This window comes from Haliaeetus albicilla, chromosome 16 (assembly GCF_947461875.1).
Source record: "Haliaeetus albicilla chromosome 16, bHalAlb1.1, whole genome shotgun sequence".
NCBI lineage: Eukaryota > Metazoa > Chordata > Aves > Accipitriformes > Accipitridae > Haliaeetus > Haliaeetus albicilla.
The window spans coordinates 30130541-30152280 of NC_091498.1; the positions used below are offsets into that span (position 1 = coordinate 30130541).

Below are 21740 nucleotides of genomic sequence, written 5' to 3' on the forward strand. Positions count from 1 at the left end.
CAACAAAAAACCCTAATGCAAGACTGAACTAAGGCAGACCTTACTCTTTTGGTCCACCAAAAGGCCTAAGTATGAGAGGTAAAGACAGCATACAAAAATGTAAGAATAGTGTTTTTTCTGTCTTCCTCCTCCACACAATATCAGGGAGGCTCTTACTAAGTATTGCATGGAGCTGGTGTCCACACTTTTGGGAGGATATGAACAAACTTTCGCAAAACAACTGCAAAAAATTGCAATGTGATAATCTGTGTTACTGCAAAGACACTAACAAAGCCTCAGTTTATTTCCAAGAGAGAAAAAATATCATGGCCCCATGTAGCTGCCTGAAAAAAAAATAATTCAGATTTATAAGTGGTGGCAGAAGCTAGCGAAGTTCTCACTAGAAATAAGAGAAAGGCCACAGGGTAATTAATGATTACCTAAGGATGGGAAGGTTTCTATGTTGCTAAAAGGATTTAAATCAGTAACAGATGCCTTCATAAACCCACTAATTCATCCAGCCATTGAATAGAAATATAAGACATAACATTGCTATGCTTGCCACAAATATTCATAATGACTATAGTCTAAGTTACAACAATAAAGTTAAAAGTTTGCTTTCCAGATCAGTCTTGAAGTTTGTGTAAAGTGTCACTGGAATAAAACAAAAATCTAACCTATTGCTAAATATGAACCTAAAGTTACTTGTGTGTGTATGTGTGTATTTTAAAAAAAAAAAATATTCCAGATATTTTAAATGTCTCCATAAATGCTTATTGCTACTCCCTACATCCAGTCAGAGGACAGGTATCTTTATCTATATAATGATAAAATAATGCTGTCTGTAATGAAATGATGTCTGTTTTCCGTCTACCACTACCTAAAGAAAAGTTTGTACTAGTAAATTCTATAAGCTCTTGAGGATAAAGAAATACAGGCAGTTACACTACAGACCATTTTGCATGTTTTAGTACAAGTACCAACTGAACTGTGTTGCAGCAAAATGATGAGATTTCTTCTGTTACCATCTCTGGTTTTGATCCTCAAATCAAACCTTGAATTTTGCCTTACTTTTTCCTTTTTCTTTTCTTTTTAATGGATAATACGCTGGTTTTATCTAGTTTACATTTTAACTGGAATGTAAATAAGCAGCCATTCTATTCTGAAGACAATAACATTTCCATTTATCTGGAAAAATAAGTGATTTTATGGCACAATAATGCCAACTGCAATGCCTCATTTAGAGAACAAATGGATTATTCTGGTAAAATACTGCAGAATTAGTTTCAATTTCTAAGTATTGATATTATAACATCGTTATTTGGTATGAGATGCTCTGTGGCAGATGAAAAATCCCCACACATCGCATCATGCAACACCTGCAAAACAGCTGCACACTCATGGGTACAACAATAACAAATAGTTAATAATCCACTGGGTCTTAATTTAGTAAGATAGTCTATATCCTACTATACTACCACCCCCCAAACTATTCTGAGTTAAAAAAACTCTTCCACTTTAATGGATCTCTTTATTCAAAGATGGTTATACTTGCACACACCATCAAAGCAAATCTCAAAAGAAAACAGAACCCCAACTTAAACAATTTTTTAAGTCACATTTTAAGGCAGCACTCTCGAAACAGTAGTATTCAGTGGTTCCTCTATATATGTTCAGCTTGACTGCTACACTAAACAAAGGTAACAAAGGCTTAGGCACATAAAGATTATTCATAAATAGTAGATTTAGAGTCAGAGCTAATACATTTCTTTCTTGCAAATATTTCACATAACAAATCAAATCAACTTATGGTTCGATTTTTTCTGATCAAGCATTTACAAAGTCCAACAGGTGTACTATAGAAATCCAGCCACTCTGATGAATTAACAATGACCTACAATGGCTTCAGAATTGGTGTACACATTAATGATGGTTGTAGTTTTTTCAGTCTTCTAATGGAAACCATAATTTTTAGGTTGGATAGCACTTGCCCTAATATGTTGCTTTACTTTTATGTTTTTAATTGGGCAGATACCAAGATTCAAGAAAACATCAAGTAAAATAGTGAAAAATAGCAAATAGAGCAAGCTGTACAATCTCTCTCAGTTACAACAACCAAATCATAACCGTACTCTGTTTCTGATTGTTTATCAAAGCTAAGAAAAATCACATGAATCGGCAACTGTTGAATTGCTTCTGAAAATCCACATATAATGACAGCTGTCTCTAGCTAACTGTTTCAGCTATAAAACTACTCATGCGCTTTTCCATTTTTTTTTCATGCATTTTATTTGTGCTCTGTCCAGAAAAGCCACTACACACATTACAATTTTTATCACAAAAAATATGACTGGGTTTGAAGCAAGGAGAAAAAACATACATTGACAGAAATTTCAGTGAAGAGCCTGTGAACACTATTTCCAAAAGCAAGTTTAACATTGATTTCTGAAGTCTCATGTTAATATTAATTGTACAGGTTGGACAAATCAGTATCACGTGGCTTTTCAGAAAACTTGACAAAAACTCAGTGAAATGATACTGTGCCAACTCTGTTCTAGCTGGTATCTATTCTGTTTACGTGCTGAAGCAAGACAACACCTTTGCTTCTTTTTCTGTATAGGTCTTTTATTTGTTCTGCTCAACACGCATCATCTTCAACGTTGAACTACTTCAGTACGCTCAGTAGCTCCTGTCAAAGTTCTACCCCCTTCAGAAGATCCAGGGACCATAATTACACATGAAGAAATGATGCCTTCCCTTCACCTACCTGCTTCCAAAGAAAGGATCTATCTTCCTGTCAAACCTGTCATTCCATAGTGAGGAGTAAGGGAAAAGGTTCCCCTTATCTCCATGACCCCAAGCCACCGAACCTCCTCGAGCAAGAGCGAAACATCTGCGCTCCCTTGCATTTTGTCTTCTGCCAAACTGGACTCCCACTTCCCTAAAGCCTGAAGCTTGCCGCAAGTGTTATAAATGGGACTAATTAGGATCCTAGTTGCCCATTAACTCTTTTATTATTCATGTGACATTTATGATAAATGCATTATATTACTTACAAATGGTTGAGGTGGCACTTACACACAGCAGCATAAACTTTAGAGTCATGGGAGAAATCATTTAACAATAAGACAGACTAACTACACCAGTTATGATAACCACTCACTGCAACGTATAGTACATTTAACTCTTCTCAGTTCAACACAACAAATGAGCATTCCTACACACTCCAACACAAGCATGGCATTCCTACAAGTGCAGGTGGACCAGTCATTTATATTTCAACAGTAGTATCTTTTGCATTAGTGTAAATAGTTTCAAAGATGGCTTTCTGTAGCTAGACAGTATTGTGCACTGCACATGTAGTTCATGAAATAGAAAAAACCCTGCCTTTCTCCAACATAAAAGTCTTCAACTACAGCAAAGTTGTGATTTCTCAGGATTACCATGTCCTCTTAATTAAGTTGCAAAATTCAGAACAGAATAACCCCGATGAACATAAATTACACAGAAATAGATTTGATTTGCATGTAACAACTGCTTCTTTCAGAATGAATTACAAATACGCTGGACTGTGTAGAGTATGGATTAATGTCCTGATCCCGCAATGCATGTGCATGTTTAACTGCTCTTCTAAGCTAAGGCTAGGAGTAAATTGTCTAGACAATTACTTATAATTCTGCTTTCATTTGCCAGAAAACCAGCAAAGCTTTATGCAGAATCAGCTACCCGGACTTCTTGCATCCCTTCAGAGATGTTAAAAAAATCCATATGCACAGTTGCCATTCTGTAATCCTCTCCATTAAATTACACATTATTCACCATCAAATCTATCTGTGAAATCAGCCAGTACAGACTATTCATACTTCCTATAGATTAAAAGCCTAACAAGAAATGAACTTCTAAAAATAAAGCATTGTTTAAAAAACCCCACCTAACATCAATAATCATAGTTTAGAAAGCGTCCTTGCACAGAGTACCTATCAGTACAATTTGTAAGCTATTGTTTAACAGTTTGCTAAATGTTTATTTTTAAGTAAACAAAGAGTAAGAAAAATGTACTTTGAAGACACAGATAAAAATGGACATCTATTTACTTTAGAAGTCTGCAAAGCCTGTGCTTTCATTGTTACAATGTGAAGAAGTGGTGCAACTATTTAAAAATTCAATCACCATGGGAGTTCAATGCACACAACAAATAAAAGCTGCACATTCTATCCTCTCCCAAATGTAAAGGCCAGCTCTGCAGAAATAAATGTTGCAGCACCAGTAAATACTTTAACAAAACACATATGTGCCTGAAGAAGAAAAAATAAAATAAATCAATAGATCTTACAGACAAGACTTGGTCCATCCATCCTGAAAGACCTATTTTCAAATACCTAGTTTCACAGAATCACAGCATCACTTTGTTGGTCATGAAAAGGTGGCGGGGGGGGAGAGGAAGAAAATCCCGAATCATGATTTTGTTGCAAACTGGCCAGTAACACTAAAAAGGAGTACCAACTATTTCAACAAAATCTAAAATACCAACCAAAAATCCTCAGAAATATAAAACGTGAAGACATTTTTAGTATGAACGAAGAGAGTGTTTCAATATACCCTTTTTATAAAGTAATTTATACTGCAATAACATTTGTTCCTTATTTTTTGTATGATTGTATTTACAGTGCACTGTTGGAAATATTTAATTTCAAGCCCCAGTAATTTGCTTTATTCTCCATGGTTTCTAAACAGCACTAGACCACTGATATTTCTGATTGCAGCTGCATAGGAAGTCATTAATTTGGGTGCCTCTGTAAAACCATTTAGAAGGCCACAGAATTGATAGCCTACAATAAATATTGAAATTAATCTAAACTTCAGTTCAATAATGCAAAGAAGAATAAAAACTCGCAAATTTCTCTGATAGTGTATTCCCAAATAACAAAAAGAACAAACAGAAAATTCCCAGCCAACCTGAACACTGTTCTTTTAAACTGCTTTCCCAAATGCTGTGTGAAATTCTAAAATAGAGCAAGTGAAGTACATTATTGGTGTTAGTCCACTGAGCTTGCCGTTCAGAAGCATCACACACTTTTTCCAAAGTAAATTCTACAGAGGGAACATCACTATTTCCCCAACAGAGCGCTGAGAATCAAATTTCAGGATCTCCTACCTCGATCAAAAAGTCTCCAGTTCTCAGGCCAGCTTGCCATGCTACTCCCCCTTCATCCACAGATTCCAAGTACTGCAAAGCAGGAAAGGCTGGAGTTGGGGTGAATTCTTCAATTGGTGTGTCAGCTTTAAAAATAAACACCACATTAAAAAAAGAAAGTTATGGAGTGCTTGTGAATACCACTTGACTAAAGGCCCATTATTGGCCATTTAAATTGATGGTTAAAAAATGGTGGGTGCTAAAAGTAAGAGGACTCTGCCTCAGAGGATATCAAGATGCTGGGAACAGAGTGCAATCTCTCTGCAATAGCAATCCACAGGTCTTGAATTCAGAGAGAAAAATACATGCTTCGTTACTGACACAAACCAAATCAAGCTGTATGAGGCAATAGCTGGATTCTGAGTATTCCAGGATATTCAGTATTAGTTCAAGTAACCCTTTTGTATGCCTAGCAAAATGCTTGTAACTCTGGCAACATCCAACTAAAAATGAATTATGTACTGTAGCCAGGAGAGAGCATCTGGCCGAACTGGGGATATGGGGTGGGTGCGAAAGGACGAAAGAGATCGAACTGAATTTTTCCTCTACGTCTAGATGTATATTACAAAGAAGATTAACAGAAGAAATCACTTTTTAGGAAAGGAGGCACGGCAGGCCTTTTAACAGCCCTGTCTCTCTCTCTGTCACGTACACGTACAAGCAGAAAAGTCCTTGGGTCTTTCACCTGAGGCGCCCTCACTGTTACAGAGAAAATCTGGGGAAAATTGTTGGGCTTACCCAGAGGGAGTGACCTCTGCTCGAGGCACAGCCAACTCATGGCAATGGGTTAGCTAAAAGGTAGCGCTACCGGCTTTCCTAGAACAACTCCAAAGAATTTTTATTTAGCTAAAATTAGAAAAGCTTTTACAACACTGAAAATCTATGGTGGCACCGGTTTAGGGGAGGGGGAACGGGGAGAGCAAAAAACGATGTCCCAAGAATGAAGATATGGAATAATTTTCATGCTCAAGCAAGGCAAGGGAGAACCCATGTAAAATGAGGGGGAGCAAGAGATGGGACATACCATCATATATATTTTTTTTAAATACAAAAGGAGCAAACTGGACTGGAAGTTAAAAAGCAAAGCATTAAATAGAATGCTTTTTTTAACTCTTAAGAATGCCATTGTCATAGATTTTAGTCTACAGAAAAGTAACATGCAGTTTAACATATGAACAGCTTTTAAAATGAGCACACTACAGGCCATGCAACATACGTGCAGCTTCTGAAGATATAAAAAAAGATCATATTTTCATACTAAAACTGCACCAATGTCACCTTGCAGAAGATCCACACCTATTTAAACAAAATATCACTCTCTTGTCTATTTCTATTCGTAGACCTATTTAAATAGACTGACATTTGAAATAAAGAAGCAGGTTTTATAAGGAAAGCAGGTTTCCCATAGTTAGGTAAACTGCATAACAAAACAGATTAATGACAAAATATTACATATACCAACACAATAAAAATACAGACAAAACTTTCTCCCCCCAAAACGATTATACAGTGCTTCTCCTATGTAAAAATGCAAACTGCTTCAGACAGAAGCCGCTAAAATCCGTCTGAGTAGTATAGCATACAGAGAATCCTGTTGTCTAGCAACCAAGTGCACCAAGAATAATTCCTGCTTATATTCCGAGATGTATAAATTTCTTCATGCCAGTGCACATCACACACACACACACACACACACAGAAGCACATACCTTTTGCCCCTCTGAGCACAAATCCAAATCCTTCATTGTCTTTTTTCTGCAGGACCACTGCCTTTTCTTCTATTATGCAGTCACTGTAGAGAGAATTCCGAGGATAGCGACCATTATTACATCCCTTCATCACCACTGTAGTAGCTGCTCCTCCAGTGTGCAGGTTCATCATCATCACAGCCCGTTAATCAAATAATATTGCAGTAACCAAGCATGGGAAAATATAGAACAAATAGTAGCGAGGGGAAGACAAAGACTAAGCTTAATGATAAAAGAGAACATGACAAAGCAACTTAAAGAGAATAAAAAAGGCAGAGAGGAAAAAGAAAGAAGAAGAAATCATGCATGGTGGTTTGTGTTCTATATGAATGACTGAATGAACATGTGATCATGTAATCTGTGGGCTAGCTAGGACTCTAAAAGGAAAAAAAGTAAGTGAACTGAATGACAGTATCATTAATAAACTCCTCAATCGTGGATGTACCAGATGCATCTTCTAGTGAAGCCAAAATGAAACCAACCAGAAGAAAAATGAGGCAGCATTTTAAATTTAAAGATAATAAATTATGATTTTATATTAGCTAACTAAAAGGCACAAATATATTCTGAAAGCTATGCCTTGCATCAAAAGCCCTTTTTCAATCCTATTGAATGTTGCATGCTGCAAGAATCCCACATGATCATCTGACAGCCTACAATGCTAACAACGTGCAGCTGCCTTGGCGTCATCAAGCACAAATTTCCACAGCATCGAGAATCTGCATAATTGAAATAGTAACAAGGCATGCACAATCAGGAAAACACATTTCTAAGGAATATTTCCCAGCTTCTGATAAGCAATTAATATTATAAAACAAGGAGATGGTGTAAAGGACTATTTATGTAAGCAGTATGTCCTTAAAGAGAAAGTAGCCTTCGGAATCTTACTGTCATTGGCTAAGAAAAAGTAGACGGTAGATGAAGAAAAATACATTAAATCCACATTAAAATGGGACCTTTCATATACAGAGAACGATCTGTAAAAGCCTTAAGTTGTTTAGTGTCTCTCATTAAACATTAGGTTACTAAAAATAAGCTCAAAGAAAAGAAAAGAAAAAAAAAGATTTTGAACGCTCTTTTAAGTATAAAACCATTACACAGCACAAGTTGCAAGACATTCTTCTGAATAAAGACAGGGTCAGGGGTTAAGTATTCATGAATTGTAAGCACTGCAAAACACACTGCTAGGTTGGCTTTAAAATACCTACAAAACTATTTAGGACAGAATGAAATAGGAGCAAGTTTTCTTTTCTTTTCTTAATTTTTTACTAGCCAACAATTGTTACCACTGGTCTTGTACAGAATCCGGTCACTAAAGCATTCGATACAATAAGAGACGGCATCTGCTTCAGTGCCATTAATAATCCGGAAGGGGAGGAGGAAACTCATCAAAGAAAAATTGGTGTGACCTTTTTATTTAAAGCTCTGCACAAAGACAAGGATGATGGTATCAGGACAGCAATGGACAGCCTCCAAACTCCAGATCTTTCATGTGTCACAGGCTATCCCTTTGGGGACTTTCCAACTCTAACTGAGGGACGCAACTTCATGTTACTGCTAAAGTGATGAGATTATGTCTTCCAAACTACAAAGTATTTAAACACCACACGTGAATTAAAACTACCACAGCGGTGACTTTCTCAGCTACAGATGATAAGTATCAACAGCTTTTGAATACTGTGTCTTATCTTACTATTATTTACTGTATAATTCAGACATTACCTTTTCTTACAACTAATACCCCTGCCATGGAAAGGCTATAATAAGAAAATGTATATTTCTCGAGAAAGCCAAATGCACTTCTGTTCAGGGCTATGGGTTTGGGATGGAATATGCAGCCCTCAGAGCCCACACTGTAGCGCCGAAGCCCTCCCTCAGTGTCCTGACGTCAGAGAAACTGCCTGAACCTACAAGCGTACCGGCTTATTTTCGTCATTTCACCACTCACATTTTCAAGGTGGGACCCCATACCTGTCCACTGAAGAGTCAACAGTAGAGCTGTCTCCAGCCTTTTGCTTAATACATGCTCAAACTGATAAAACCCATTTCCTTTAAGTATCCTTGTAAACAATTAATAAAAGTTAGAAGGTTACTTTTGAGAACTTAATCATAGAAAGTGTTTGGTTCAAAGAACAGCCCCCCTCTCCCGTACCCAAATCCCACTCTCATCTCAATTCATTAATATCAAGAATTCAGAAGCCTGTTAGCTAGGCACCTCGTCAAACCTTGCTCTGATTCTTTCATTTTTGTTGACAAAACCAAACAAATTCATAATATCATTCCTTAAAAAGCTGAAGGCTGAAGTTCCAAAAGCAGTCCTCAGAAAACTCAGGATCAATTCACCTGATCAACATTAGGCATCTACACCTAAAAAAAAGGCATCTAGGGTACTTTCAGAGTCAGCTAATGAAATGAACAGGCATTTTCAAGTTACGCTCACGTCATCCTAATGTAGAGGTTTATGACTGTTCAGAATAATAGTAGAAAAACCACCTATGATTTTCTTTTCATGTGCAGCACATTTATTGCATAAACTACCTAGTTTTACACTTCAATTTAGACATTGAAAGTGGGAATACTAAATTGCCAAAATTTTACGAAGTTTTGTGTCTTACATGGAAGGAGGAGGCGAAAGGGAAGGGAAGAAGCGCAACATGAATTTTTGGTAACAAAATATACAAACTGATCTCTATTACTTGACAAATATCGCTTACTAATACACTGTTTCAGTCATGTTCTACATAATGAAAACTCCATCACAGCCTGTAAGGCAAAAACGTAGGTTTGAAAAAATCAGATGTGTAGCCATTTCTTTTTATTTACGTGCTAGGAGAAGGGGACCTGCAATAATCTTATGGCATGAGCAGTTTAAATTTGTTTAAAGCAATCACAGAAAGCAAATTGATTCTCTACACAGAGCCCAGTGCTGCAGAGCTAAGAGCTAGCAGCAGGAAAAGGATGGAAAACAAACATGCACACACAAATGAACCGAGAGAAGGGGGCAGAAGAGGGGAAAAGAAGTTTAACCTCTGACTGTTTGCCGTATCGCTTTTTGTTTGCTTTGCCACGACAGGGTTCCCTTATCTCAGTGTCAGACTGGACCTCTTCACTGAAGACATGCTGCAGGTCTGTTCACAGTCTACCTGGTCTTGGCAGGCAAAGCGGTGCCAAATGTAAAAGTAGGTCAAAATTTCTCACAATGAGCCTTCTTGGCAGCATTTCTTTGATCCTGAAGGTGGTGTAAATACTTAGCAACAGAATGCATATAGGGTATAGCTACCAGTGACAAATAAAGGTGACGTTACGTTACAAGCCCATTCAGAGGTCTGAGCTCAAGCAAGAGGAAGAGGCATTTCTTCACAGGTGCTTTGAGTAGTGTATGGCTCTAGATGAGGCTGAACAGTCCCTGCTATCTGTGATACGCCAAATTTCAATAGGTAAAATCCTTAAAGTCCATTTCTGTCCCATCTCAAACTGCAATTAAACAGTGTCCATTTCAGAGACGAGTTTGCAGAATATTGCTAGTTCCGTATTATGGTAATAAAATGAGTAATTTTAAAATCAATAGCTCATTACCTAAATAGGGCACACATTACTTTGACTTTGGGCTGTATAAGTCCAAGATTCATTGCCTACAAAGTTAAATGCAAAATACATCCTATCAAGTGCAGAATATTTCTGCATGAAGTACAATCTTAAATAGAAAAACTTCAGGCTAAAAAAAAGTCAGTCTAAAATCACTTTTGCTTTATCCAAACACTAAATATTAGAAAATATACTTGTTCATCGGTTCATGTAGCTTCCCTAATACTTTAAGGCTCAAGAAGTGTGCAGAGGTCTTAGAATTTCCATAATTTTACAGACTTACCAATGGAGAAAGGGAAATGAAGAGATTTACCCATGGTCAGACAGACACCTGAGATTTGAATTCAGCACTGTTATGTTCAACATAACAACCATCATTTGTGTAGACTTGTCAAGACAGCAAGAATTTCTACTTTGCTAACAGCCCATTAAGACAATACTTGAGGAAGGAAGTAGAAATGTCAAGTCCTTCATAAAGATCTGTATGAAGAAAATAAAGGTTGAAGCACAGGTTCCTGATGGAGGCAAACCCATGAAACCTAGTTTCCATTTCACAACTAGAATAACTACACCCTATCTTAAAGCATCACGTATTGCAAAAGTTGAAATACTAAATTGCAGAGGTGGAAACTATCAAGACCACTATCAAGAATACGTTTAGGCAAGTTTGTATCATGTGTATCGCTGCTGAATTCAATCTGAAAAACAGCATGTAGCATACACTCCACTGGAAATGATCATCATTATCTGGAAACAAAAATGGCTATTTGGTATATCGTCAACCTCTCCCTAAGGCAGAAAAAAAATGAATTTAAATAGGAGTTATTTTCCTGATTCTCTCCAATCGTGCATCCCCTAGAAATGTAATCTAAGTCTAACCTTCTCAGCTTTAACAAAGTGGACTACAGCCTTCCAAGGCAGAAAAGTTATCTAACAGACTACACATGAGATCCAAAGAACCAGTTACAACCAAATGAGTAGCTTTCTCAGCCCACAAACCCTTCAGTCAGATGGCTTGCTCTATCCTTGAGTGAGAAGTTATTCTCTGCAAGTTCATTTCTTTGTTGGCCAAGTAAATCCAAATCTCTTCATTAGATCTTTTTTATGTCCTCTCCTCAGTACTGTTGCAATTTCAATCTTTTTGAAAGATCTACTGAATTCACAGCTAGCTACATGTTAGAAGGATCAAATCACAGCCCAACAATAATGAAAATGCCTTTTTTGTACCTTGCCAGATGCAATAAAAGAATATCTAAACCTTTCCATAAATTTATATACTATGTCGGAAAGCAGTCGCACTAATTCTTTTAGGCTAAGATAGTCAATTTATGGTGGTTATGTTCAAGCCCATAGAAGGGCATTTGGGAAATCTATTCAAGAGGAGCTCTTTACTGCGTGTTCCAACAGTCCATCCCTGTTAAAAGCACATAAAGAATGTTCTCTCCAAATATTTTCTTTCTGGGGGGAAGTTACCTGTCCTGATACCAGATAAAATGGAAATGATATCTACAGCAAATCTTATTGTAAGATATAACAGACTTCCAGTGGATAAACTTTTGCTGTCATTGCTGGAAGGGGTCAACCTTACTATTTATAGTCATTGGCTGTAATGACTTCAGGAAAATTGGCTAATCTTAGTAATTAAGGCCTTCAAGATTAATGAAGACTCTATGTGATTGCTCAAGTTTCCCAGTCATTGATCATCCAGCTGTAGGTCTCACAGAAGAGCTTTCACAGCTCTTGCATAACATGCAGAACAGCAATCACTTGTTCAAGAGGTATTAGCTACACCAGTGAGCACGGCTCTTTGCACAGCAAATAGGAGAATACATAGATGGTCCCTACCTAACCCACTTACAACCCAAACAGAAACAGCAAGATGTAGTCAACTGAATATTCAAACTCATAGTAACCTCTCTGTAATATGTTGTCGTTGCATGCCGAGATTCCCTCATGTGATGATGTCTTTCATTGCATTGCAAGGCAATTTGTCTTAAGAATGTGTTGTTTGGTAAATATATGATACAGCTTTGAACAACAACATGTTATTACACTAAAGAATAATTCACAGCCCGGTGCTACTACCTTTGATTGAATTTTTTTGTAGTTTTTCATGATAACATCTTTAATAACCAATAATAATTTCCAGCTATTTTGGTCAATCATATTTTACCATTTTTATGAATGTGTGTTTACTTTCTGTATTTTGCTTTTTTCAACTACTTATTCCCACCTTCTAGCAATATACTCTTACAGGATATATTCAGTAAAAATACAATTACATATTTTGTCCTGCCTTGTGTCAAAAATGCATGCGTAGCACTTACTCTGTACAGCTGATCAATCCTGCCAATATAATTTTCAGTCATATAAGACAAGTCTAAATGATTTCCCTTTAGCATGTATGTATATCTGGAAGTTTACAGCAAGATGTGTTTGGGAGGAAGGCAGTAAGAAAATATTTTCAAATGGATGGTTGATAAGTACCTCAACGTTACACTCAAGGAAGACACAACCTGTCATTAGAACAGAAATACTGGAGAACAGTAAACTAAGTTGATAAACTCCTTATTAGGTAGCTGAAGGTAGAAGTCCAAGGAGTATAATGATGGTACAATAATTAAAATATCATGGAGAAGGGATGAACAGAATCACATGGAACAAAAAACAGAGTCGTCTTTCCTGCTCTTCCATACCTGAGGACAAGAGATTCTCACAATAGGGTATCTAAGTAAAAACATTGTTTCCTTCCTTTGCAGTGTTTGACTTTCCCCTTTCTTCTTCTTAGCCCCAAAGCCATCAGAATCATTTGTAGGAACTCACAGATGTAATTTTTTTCATTTCTTCAGATAGGGTATTGGGGCACAGGCCTACATTTTCTTCCATGGAGCTACTGTACATAAAGTGGAGTTAGGCTGAAGTTGAACTGCTTCCCCAAACAATTATTTCATTATCATGATCCAGAATTCTCACATCAGTACAACATTTACTGTTAAAACTGAATTAGATGAATTAGAGGTCATATTTGGAGGTAACAAATCTGCCCATCCATAAAAGCTAATACAGTTCTCAAAATACCCTTTAGCATCTTCAAAATAGTTACACTGCAGAGTAAGCATTATTTCATCAGGCATTCACAATGACAAGGACTCCAAGTCATTTTGCTATTTCACCAAAAACACAATTACAAAATCAGGGCTGCATATGGACATGCAGCCTGGAATAAAATGCTTAGTGCTACGTATGGATTCCAGCTCCACAGGTGCTCTCAAAGAAACTGCAGCATCCAACAACAGTATCTTTACTAGCACTTCCAACAGTTGGTTGTGTGTCAATGCCTTACTGGCACAGCTGGCACTCACGCAAAAAAACAGAGAAGGAAAAAAAGACCGACACCACTACCCTTACACTATTCTTCTCTCTGGCTTTATAATTTGTAGCAAATAACTTCAAATTGCAATAGAAAGGACATATCCTAATTTCTTCTCAGCCAACTTTACATTTCCTCCATGGCTAAATGGCTAACTCAGCATAGCCATGTCTTCCTCACCTGGCTACGTTCAGGCCAAGTAAAGGAACGGGAAAAAGAGAGGATGCTTCACCCATACTCCTATATACTTCCTATATTCATATATTTGTCTTTCCGATCTCCTGTATCAGTGCTGTTTCTACAGAGTTCGGTAAACATCACGTAGAGATCTTTGATCATGAGAAAAGCAAGTCTGCATATTTTCCATTGCAATTCATTTGTTGATGAAAGAGGTATATGCCAAACTGTAGCATGCCATAAAAGACATTTAGATATTCCCTAATTCCTATATTGCACAGGTCTATACTGCATTGTGAGGAAATTACAGACTAAAACCTGACAGGGCATATAACTCCTTCCACACTTTTAAACAAGTCATCAAGCCATCTTTATTGGATTTTGAATACTTGATACCCTTGGTAAAAATGAACAGTTCTTCACTAAGTTACCAAAACCACCTATACCAGTCATGCAGTGTTTCGATAAGAATTAGGAAGTCAGAAAGATTGTGCTACTTTTTCCAGCCCTGTGATTGTCGAGTTGCCCAAAAGATTAACCGTAATTACAAAGAAGCAACCTATGTTAAAGAAAGTAACACTGCTATATATTTCAATGAATTTATGCTATAAAATATTACACAGAAATATAGGTTTTAAAAGAGGAACATTAAATTTTATGACACAAGTACAAAGAAGTGACACAATTTCTTTATATAGAACCAAGGAGAAACTTCCTCTCTCTGTGTATGTATATTAGTCCACATTTTCTTATCCAGCCTTTAATTACACTTAATATCATATTTTCTGGCGTGTAGGAGAAGGGAGTAGGTGACCTAAAGTAATACCCAAGTCAATCGATTTGGCTAGCACTACTTTTGGGTTTTTTCCCTGTTTTTACCTTAAGTTGCTGAAACTGTAGCCACTAAAGTAACATACTGATATAGCAGAACAGGCAGTCAAACAACTTCCTGGAAACATAAATCATCCACTAAAAGCCTGATTTTATATTTTACAGAAATCTCAGGACAGGATATGAAGGGAAAAAAACCTCAATGGTCAATATATATAGGATACATATGTACCTATATGTATGGATCTCCATATATGAATATACATACACACACTATACATACACACAATGAAAGGGGTCTACATAGCCTTTTTTGAGAGAAATGTTATTATTCTCCTGCATCTGCACTGGCAGGGAGAAAACAAAAAAGCATGGTGGGCTGAGGAGAGTGGCAAAGTGAGCTTAAAAAAAGAAAAGCTTCATTCCTCTATCTTAATTAATTTCATTTGCATTTAAAAAATAAATAGTCAATTCAAGTACACACATGACAAAGTAAAAACTAAACATGAAACATTATGGCAGGTATTGTTCTAGTATAGAACATGAGAGTTTTATAACGCAGAGCCCTTCAAACTGTTTCATATAGTTGTTCCATTAACATACTAGTATTTTGGGCTACAGCACACTCCACTTATACCTAATACTTACTAGGAATTTTCAGCTGTAATTATCAAGCATTTGAGCGATCTAAGCCTGCATTATGAAAATATTAATATTTGCTGCTCATACTATGAGCTTTGAACAAAAGGAATAATAATAATAATAATAGCTTTTAATAACAACACTGCTTTTCCATATAGGTTTTTTTAATCAATAATTTTCTGAATATTTTGCTAAAGGCGGTCAGTATTATCACAGACAACCACAGCAACAAGGAAAAGAACGTGTTCAAGGTCAGCAAATAGGACAAGTAACAAAAGTAGAACCAGGGAAGTAAATCCAGATCTAAGGTAACAGTATGAGTGTTCAAAACCGTAACTACATATAACAATAAAGATTTTCTTCAGCTGATGCAGCACCTGAACTAGTTCACAAAGCTTGCTAATCAATCTCTATGCTTATCTCAGAGCTGGCATACATCAGACAGGACTTTGAATTTTTTCCTTCCCTTTTTAGAGCGAGCCACTGGAAAACACACACACACCCATGCTGGGCTGGACACGTGTCGGTCCTTGGAGCCCAACATCCTCTCTGCCAAAGGCCAAAAGCATGTAAAAGATGGACAAGCACTTTTGGTGCTTCCCTGAAGTACTCTACCAGCTCCCAACCAAGCTGTGCTACTTGCTCCTTGTCTTACTGAAAACCATCATACACTCTATTCCCTTCTTCTTGTACAGTTTTGTCATCATGCTTTGGGACGTGCACGTTTCATGGTAATACAGGAGATTATATCTGTTTTCCTCGGGATCTCGTGTTTCTCTAATACCCTTTAGTCACACTTCCAGTAAAAAAAAAAAAAAAAAAAAAAGGGAGCTTTACTAACACTTTTAAAATGTGTTACAAGCCCTTTAAGGTAGCAGTTTGACAGTGCAGGTCTCTATAACAATTATTAAACTCACTATAAACAATTATTATACTCACATTTCAGTATCATAACTTGATTTGCTCACTCAGCCATTCAGAGAGTCTAAATATACTAATCTAAACATACTAATGACTAAACATATATAAATTATGAAATAGGGGAAAGACACTGGTGATAACCATGAGTTTCAAACTAGTTTTAAGGGATCCCTCAGGGTTTCCCTCACACTCTGTTTGCTCTGCTGAGCAGGAGGAACTATCACCCTCCTGTCCTGCATTCCTTGGAAACTAAATACAGCTCTAACCACAAGAAGTCTGAATAACCCTGACTGTTCTTTACAGACATAAGTATTTCACTAAAAATTCTAGATTGTACAGAAGTGTATAGTGCTTTAATCATCAGTGTTAAAATTCCTGTAAAATTTTATGACAGTTTAGTGTAAGTTGTGTTACAAGTAAGTTTCAAGCTCTGTCTCAAAACAAATGAGGTATTAACAAAAGCATAGAGGAAAGTTTTTCTGAAAACATCTTCCACTTTTTCCTTCTCCAAGAACTTTAAAAATACAGTATAGAGTAAGAAACTTTGATTTTCCAGGATTTTACTAAAAAGACATTAAGAAGTGATTTCAATTAGAGTTTAATTGTCACATATCCATTTAAAAATCCTGACTAACCACCATATTATTTTACAGTCTCAATGGCATCAAAAAGGAGGTGGCAACTCTACCTTTTTTTCTGAACTATATTCTCCCCTCTCTCCATTTCTCTAATTGCACTAAGCCCTTGAGTTATTTTAAGCCTACTCCAAATTTTGTTTACTTATCTGCAAAACAGCTTGAGAACTGTCCATCTTAACAGCTTTCCTGTCCAACAGTGTCAGAATTTTCAGCAATTTTGTCAAAGCATGGCCAGTTTAGCCCACAAATTTGGTAGCAGTGAGAAATCACTGACTTTACAGATACCAGCTGATGAAGAGAGAGAACTCTGCTTTATTTAAACTGGCCATTACTTTTCTTAATTAAGTGAATGTTGAACTGGAATCTCTCCTTATTGCCCCCTTTCCTTTGACATTCAGCTATAGCTTGCTGGTTGCACTGACGTGCAATTTCTGGAAATACGAAGCCTTTATTTTCTAAGTACTGGTAAAAATTTTGGCTTATCGTTTCAACTCAATTGAGCAACTAACTTAAGATGCATAGAGTTTAATTTTAAGCGTACTTCAGAATTTATGATATCTGAAGTGTTTACAGTAGAGGTATAAACCACTTCTGCTATAGTTACAACCGTTCTACAAATCTGACAGTGCAACACCGTAAGTCTTTGGAAACGCTAGTTTAAAGGATCACACAATCTACTCAATATCAGCCCTAGTTTCCAATTGTAGCACTAAACGCTTAATTCTGAGACCTGTTATCTGTGCCCAACATGCTTTTTTTTATTTAAAAGCAAGAGAAATTAAAAGACACATGGGTGACAGTCTTTTTTTCTGAATATGCAGCTACCACTATTTCCTAGTGCACGTATTTAACTTAACATTCACTATTCTGTTCAGAATTTTGCCATGAAAACAGTTTTAGTGAAATGCTTATCCATTAAAGCAAATTTTTTTTTGATATATTTTAGTCTAAATTAAGCCTTTGTTACACATTATTTCTGCAGAATACAGGATGAAATTTTATATCAGAGAGAGCAGGCACCCCCAGCAATATCACCAACTATTCAATTGGTATATCTGCCAGTCATTCAAATATAGCATCCCCACCTGCATGCCACAACCTCTGAGGACAGAGCTAGCATCTGTCTCTTGGCTCAGTGGAAGAATAATAGTTTCAAAAGACTTGGATAAAGAATCACTCCAGCCACCAGGTTCTTGGCATTCATCAGCAATACAAGGTATGGGTTTAAGTCAAAGCAGTCTAACGCACATGGGACTCAAGCCCAGATCTTCTTTATTCCAGGTGAACACCAGCTATTGCCTGCTCTTTAGCAGGTCCCTCCTTGTAGGGTTTTACCCCACTCAATGTATAAAGAAATACAACTCCAGCACATCTATTTTGTCCCAAGACAAAACAAGACATCCTCCTCCCATCAACCTTATGTTTTGCACAATGGAAGTGACCAGCTTTACTTAGAGCATGAAAGGCAACCCCTTTCTGACTTGTCAATAGTTTCTTCTTTTAAGAGGAAAAAAAGACATAAGTTGCCTGCCAGTCACCCTTAGAATTTGCCTTGTAGATCAAATCCTGCAAACGCAACAAATATTTGAGACAATATGGCTGGAAATAGGAAAAAAAAAAGTGGTTTAAATCATTGCTCCCACTGGAGGAAAGCCCACAGATCAAGCTCAACCGTTATTTGTTCCTTTTGGCCTGCCAAAACTTAACAATGCATCACTTATAATCAGAGGCACCATATGTCGGCTTTTGCTCATCTAGTGATTAGGTGAGAGGAAGGCAGCCAAAGGTGTAGTGGGGCAGGGAATTAAAGGTCACATAGAGGAAGCTAAGTCATTGCAGTGGAGGCTAGAAGACAGGATTGTAAAACACTAATTGTCAGAAACTTAATCGTTCTTCTTTTCCCTGAAAAACGAACATTTTATTCTCCTGTTTTCCCCTGCTCTATCCTTGCATCTAATTATGTGGCTCCTGTTTCTGACTAACCTGGTATCACACCCTCACAATCTTTTCTTGGTGTCCTCACCTTCTGTCATTTCCACTCCTTTTTCCTATATATATTTTTTTTATTTTCTCTATTCTAATTTAGAAAACTATTCCTCCCCATGCACAGGACACAGGCTGCTGCTTTCAGTTCTGACATTTAAATCCATCCTGTCCTCCAGCATCAGGTCAGAGGAGTTACAGGGAAAATACAGTTGAGCTTGAGAGTATCAGTCACTGTGCAGGAAACGGCACGGCCACCAAACCACGGCCCTTGCAGTCAGGATCTTCTGTACCCAGAGCTACACAGTTAGGTTTTCACTAGCGCTAGAGGTAGATCCTTAAAGTCTTTCAGAACGAGCATTTTAATTTTAAATTTTGGAAAGGCTATATATTTTTTTTTCAACTTTGGTCTTGGAAGCTGCTGGTCTTTCTTTGCTAACAATTTACCACTAAAAATTTAGGCAAATATCTAGCCCAAAAAATGCTTGCCAAATTCTAATCATTAGTTACAAAATCATTAGTTACAAAACCATTAGTTGCTAAAAGCAGGATCTTACTGAAGTGCTTTAAACAAACTTCACTATTAAGACAGCAGACAACTTCAAAATGCACTTGCAAGTCCATGGAAACTCTTACCACTCACCGTATAGTTTTGTGTCTTACTGTAGTTGTATTAGGCTTTAATATTGCATCTTCATGCAATTATACTACAGATTTCAAAGAAGAGATACTACAATTCAGATACACGCTCGCACACACGCACCCTTTTTACCTCCTATTTTAGCAATTACTTTAAATATTTTCTGTAGTCACCAACATAAAAAGCTCAGTCGTGGCAGCACACAACAGCAGGGGAGGCAAAGAGCAAAGCTGTTTATTAGCATGTAAGATCATTTTCATTAGAAATTAAATAACTGTAAATGCAAAACTTCACATTTTACATCTCCACCTGTTCCACAAAATCTACAATGCCTTAATTATTGCTTAAACATATATGTAATTTTCCAAATTATATTAAATTATATTCTTCAAGTTAATGAGGCACAAGGTATTAAAAATGAACTACCCTCATCTTTCTGCCTCACACATTGAGAGCAGTTCAGTGCTATCAGACTATTATGCTCACAGTAAATAAATTCATTCAGAATAGGCATCAGGCAAGGCCAACAAAATATCTTTAGAAATAAAGTGACAATGCACGCACACAAAACATTTTACACGCTTTGTTTTCTATACTTTGGTTGGTGCTGACTGTTCTCTATGCCTAAAGAACCAAGAGTATCACCTATGCAGAGATCTTAAATCATTAAAATCTCAACAAGCATTCAGATGTAACCACATCACTATATCACATGGTTATACCTATATATCTATTTCATTACAACTATGAGCATAGTCAGATAATTCTTGCTACTATCTCCCAGACAAAAACTGAGCTACGTATATATGTAAAAAAGTTAAAATACTGCTGGTTTTACTTCCTTCCAACAGAGGAAACCGAGAATTATGTTTAAAATATATGCCTGCAGCTAAGAACTGTAAAATCACTTTCAACTTATTATCAATGCATCGATCCCAGAGTAAAGGAAGAGAAATCATGAATTTATTAAGAATGAACAGCATCCATTTTAATACCCTTACTCCAGTTCCTGCAAGACTTCAACTGAACAGTACCAACTTCACAGAAAACATTAGTACAGTGGAACTGGTGTGATCCAACAGAAAAAAAAAGTCTCAGTTATGTCAATGCAGAAAGACCTATTCTTTATGTAATGATACTTCTCTCAGCGTCTCCCTCACTGTTCTGCAGGCCTAGGGAGAACCAACATGAAAATGTGGCGAGCAGGAGATAAAAAAATAACAACGGCTCTTATACATTCCTCCAATTTTTATAAAGAACCATTTGCCGGGATTTAACAGATTGCTGCTGACGGCTGCGCACAAGCAAGCAGCACTCAGCAAGTACATACGCTAGATGCAACACGGTAACGGGATTACTGCAAAGCCATAACCAGGAAAGGGCCCCTTAGCTCCCTGTCTAGCGTTACATACCTCATGACTTGCAATGGCCAGAGTTCTTCAAAAGGTCTCCATCCATTTTAAATATATATTTAAAGAGATGTCTATTGTATTTTTCCAGAAGGAAGACAATCTATTTATGCCAAATATCCACATGAAAACAGATATAGAACTAGATGAAAGATTTTCGGCATCAAATTGAGAGCTTCCACTAAAAAAGGTGTAATTACTGTGTAACACACCTATTAAGACAGCACATTTACATCACAACTTTGGGACAAAGACTGAGGTATTCAACAGGTAGGCTCTGTGGATTGAAAATAAAAAAAAGAAAAAGCACTACACAGTGTGCTGAATTACAGGGGTAGACAGCTTCAGCTGTGCCAGAGTCTCTCTGAGCTGTCTAGGATTAAAGCTTATACTGCTCTATCCGACAGTGCAGATGACAACATCAACAGAAAAATGCTGGGAAATACAGCTGAGAAGAATCTCTCATCTCTCATTTTTGTTAGGTGTTTGTACGTAAATTGGCTTTTGAGGAGTTGCTTCTGTCAGCTTCTATGTTCGTGAGACACGGATGCTGCCACCTGACTCCAAGTAGGGACACTAGGGTTAATGAATTAAGCTTTTAATTAAGCTTTCTTACACATACCT

The 21740-nt window shown here is 37.0% G+C and overlaps 1 protein-coding gene across 12 annotated transcripts in view; it reads right to left on the minus strand.

The window, feature by feature from the left end:
- Positions 1-21740, minus strand: part of SHANK2 (SH3 and multiple ankyrin repeat domains 2) — a 363547-nt gene that overhangs the window by 135425 nt on the left and 206382 nt on the right. For all 12 annotated transcript variants that reach the window (XM_069804140.1, XM_069804146.1, XM_069804143.1 and 9 more), the window contains 2 exons: positions 6882-6964; positions 5135-5259 (listed from right to left, as the gene is read on the minus strand). In XM_069804140.1, coding sequence (XP_069660241.1) covers positions 5135-5259; positions 6882-6964 — 208 coding nt within the window. The remainder of the gene's footprint in view (positions 1-5134; positions 5260-6881; positions 6965-21740) is intronic.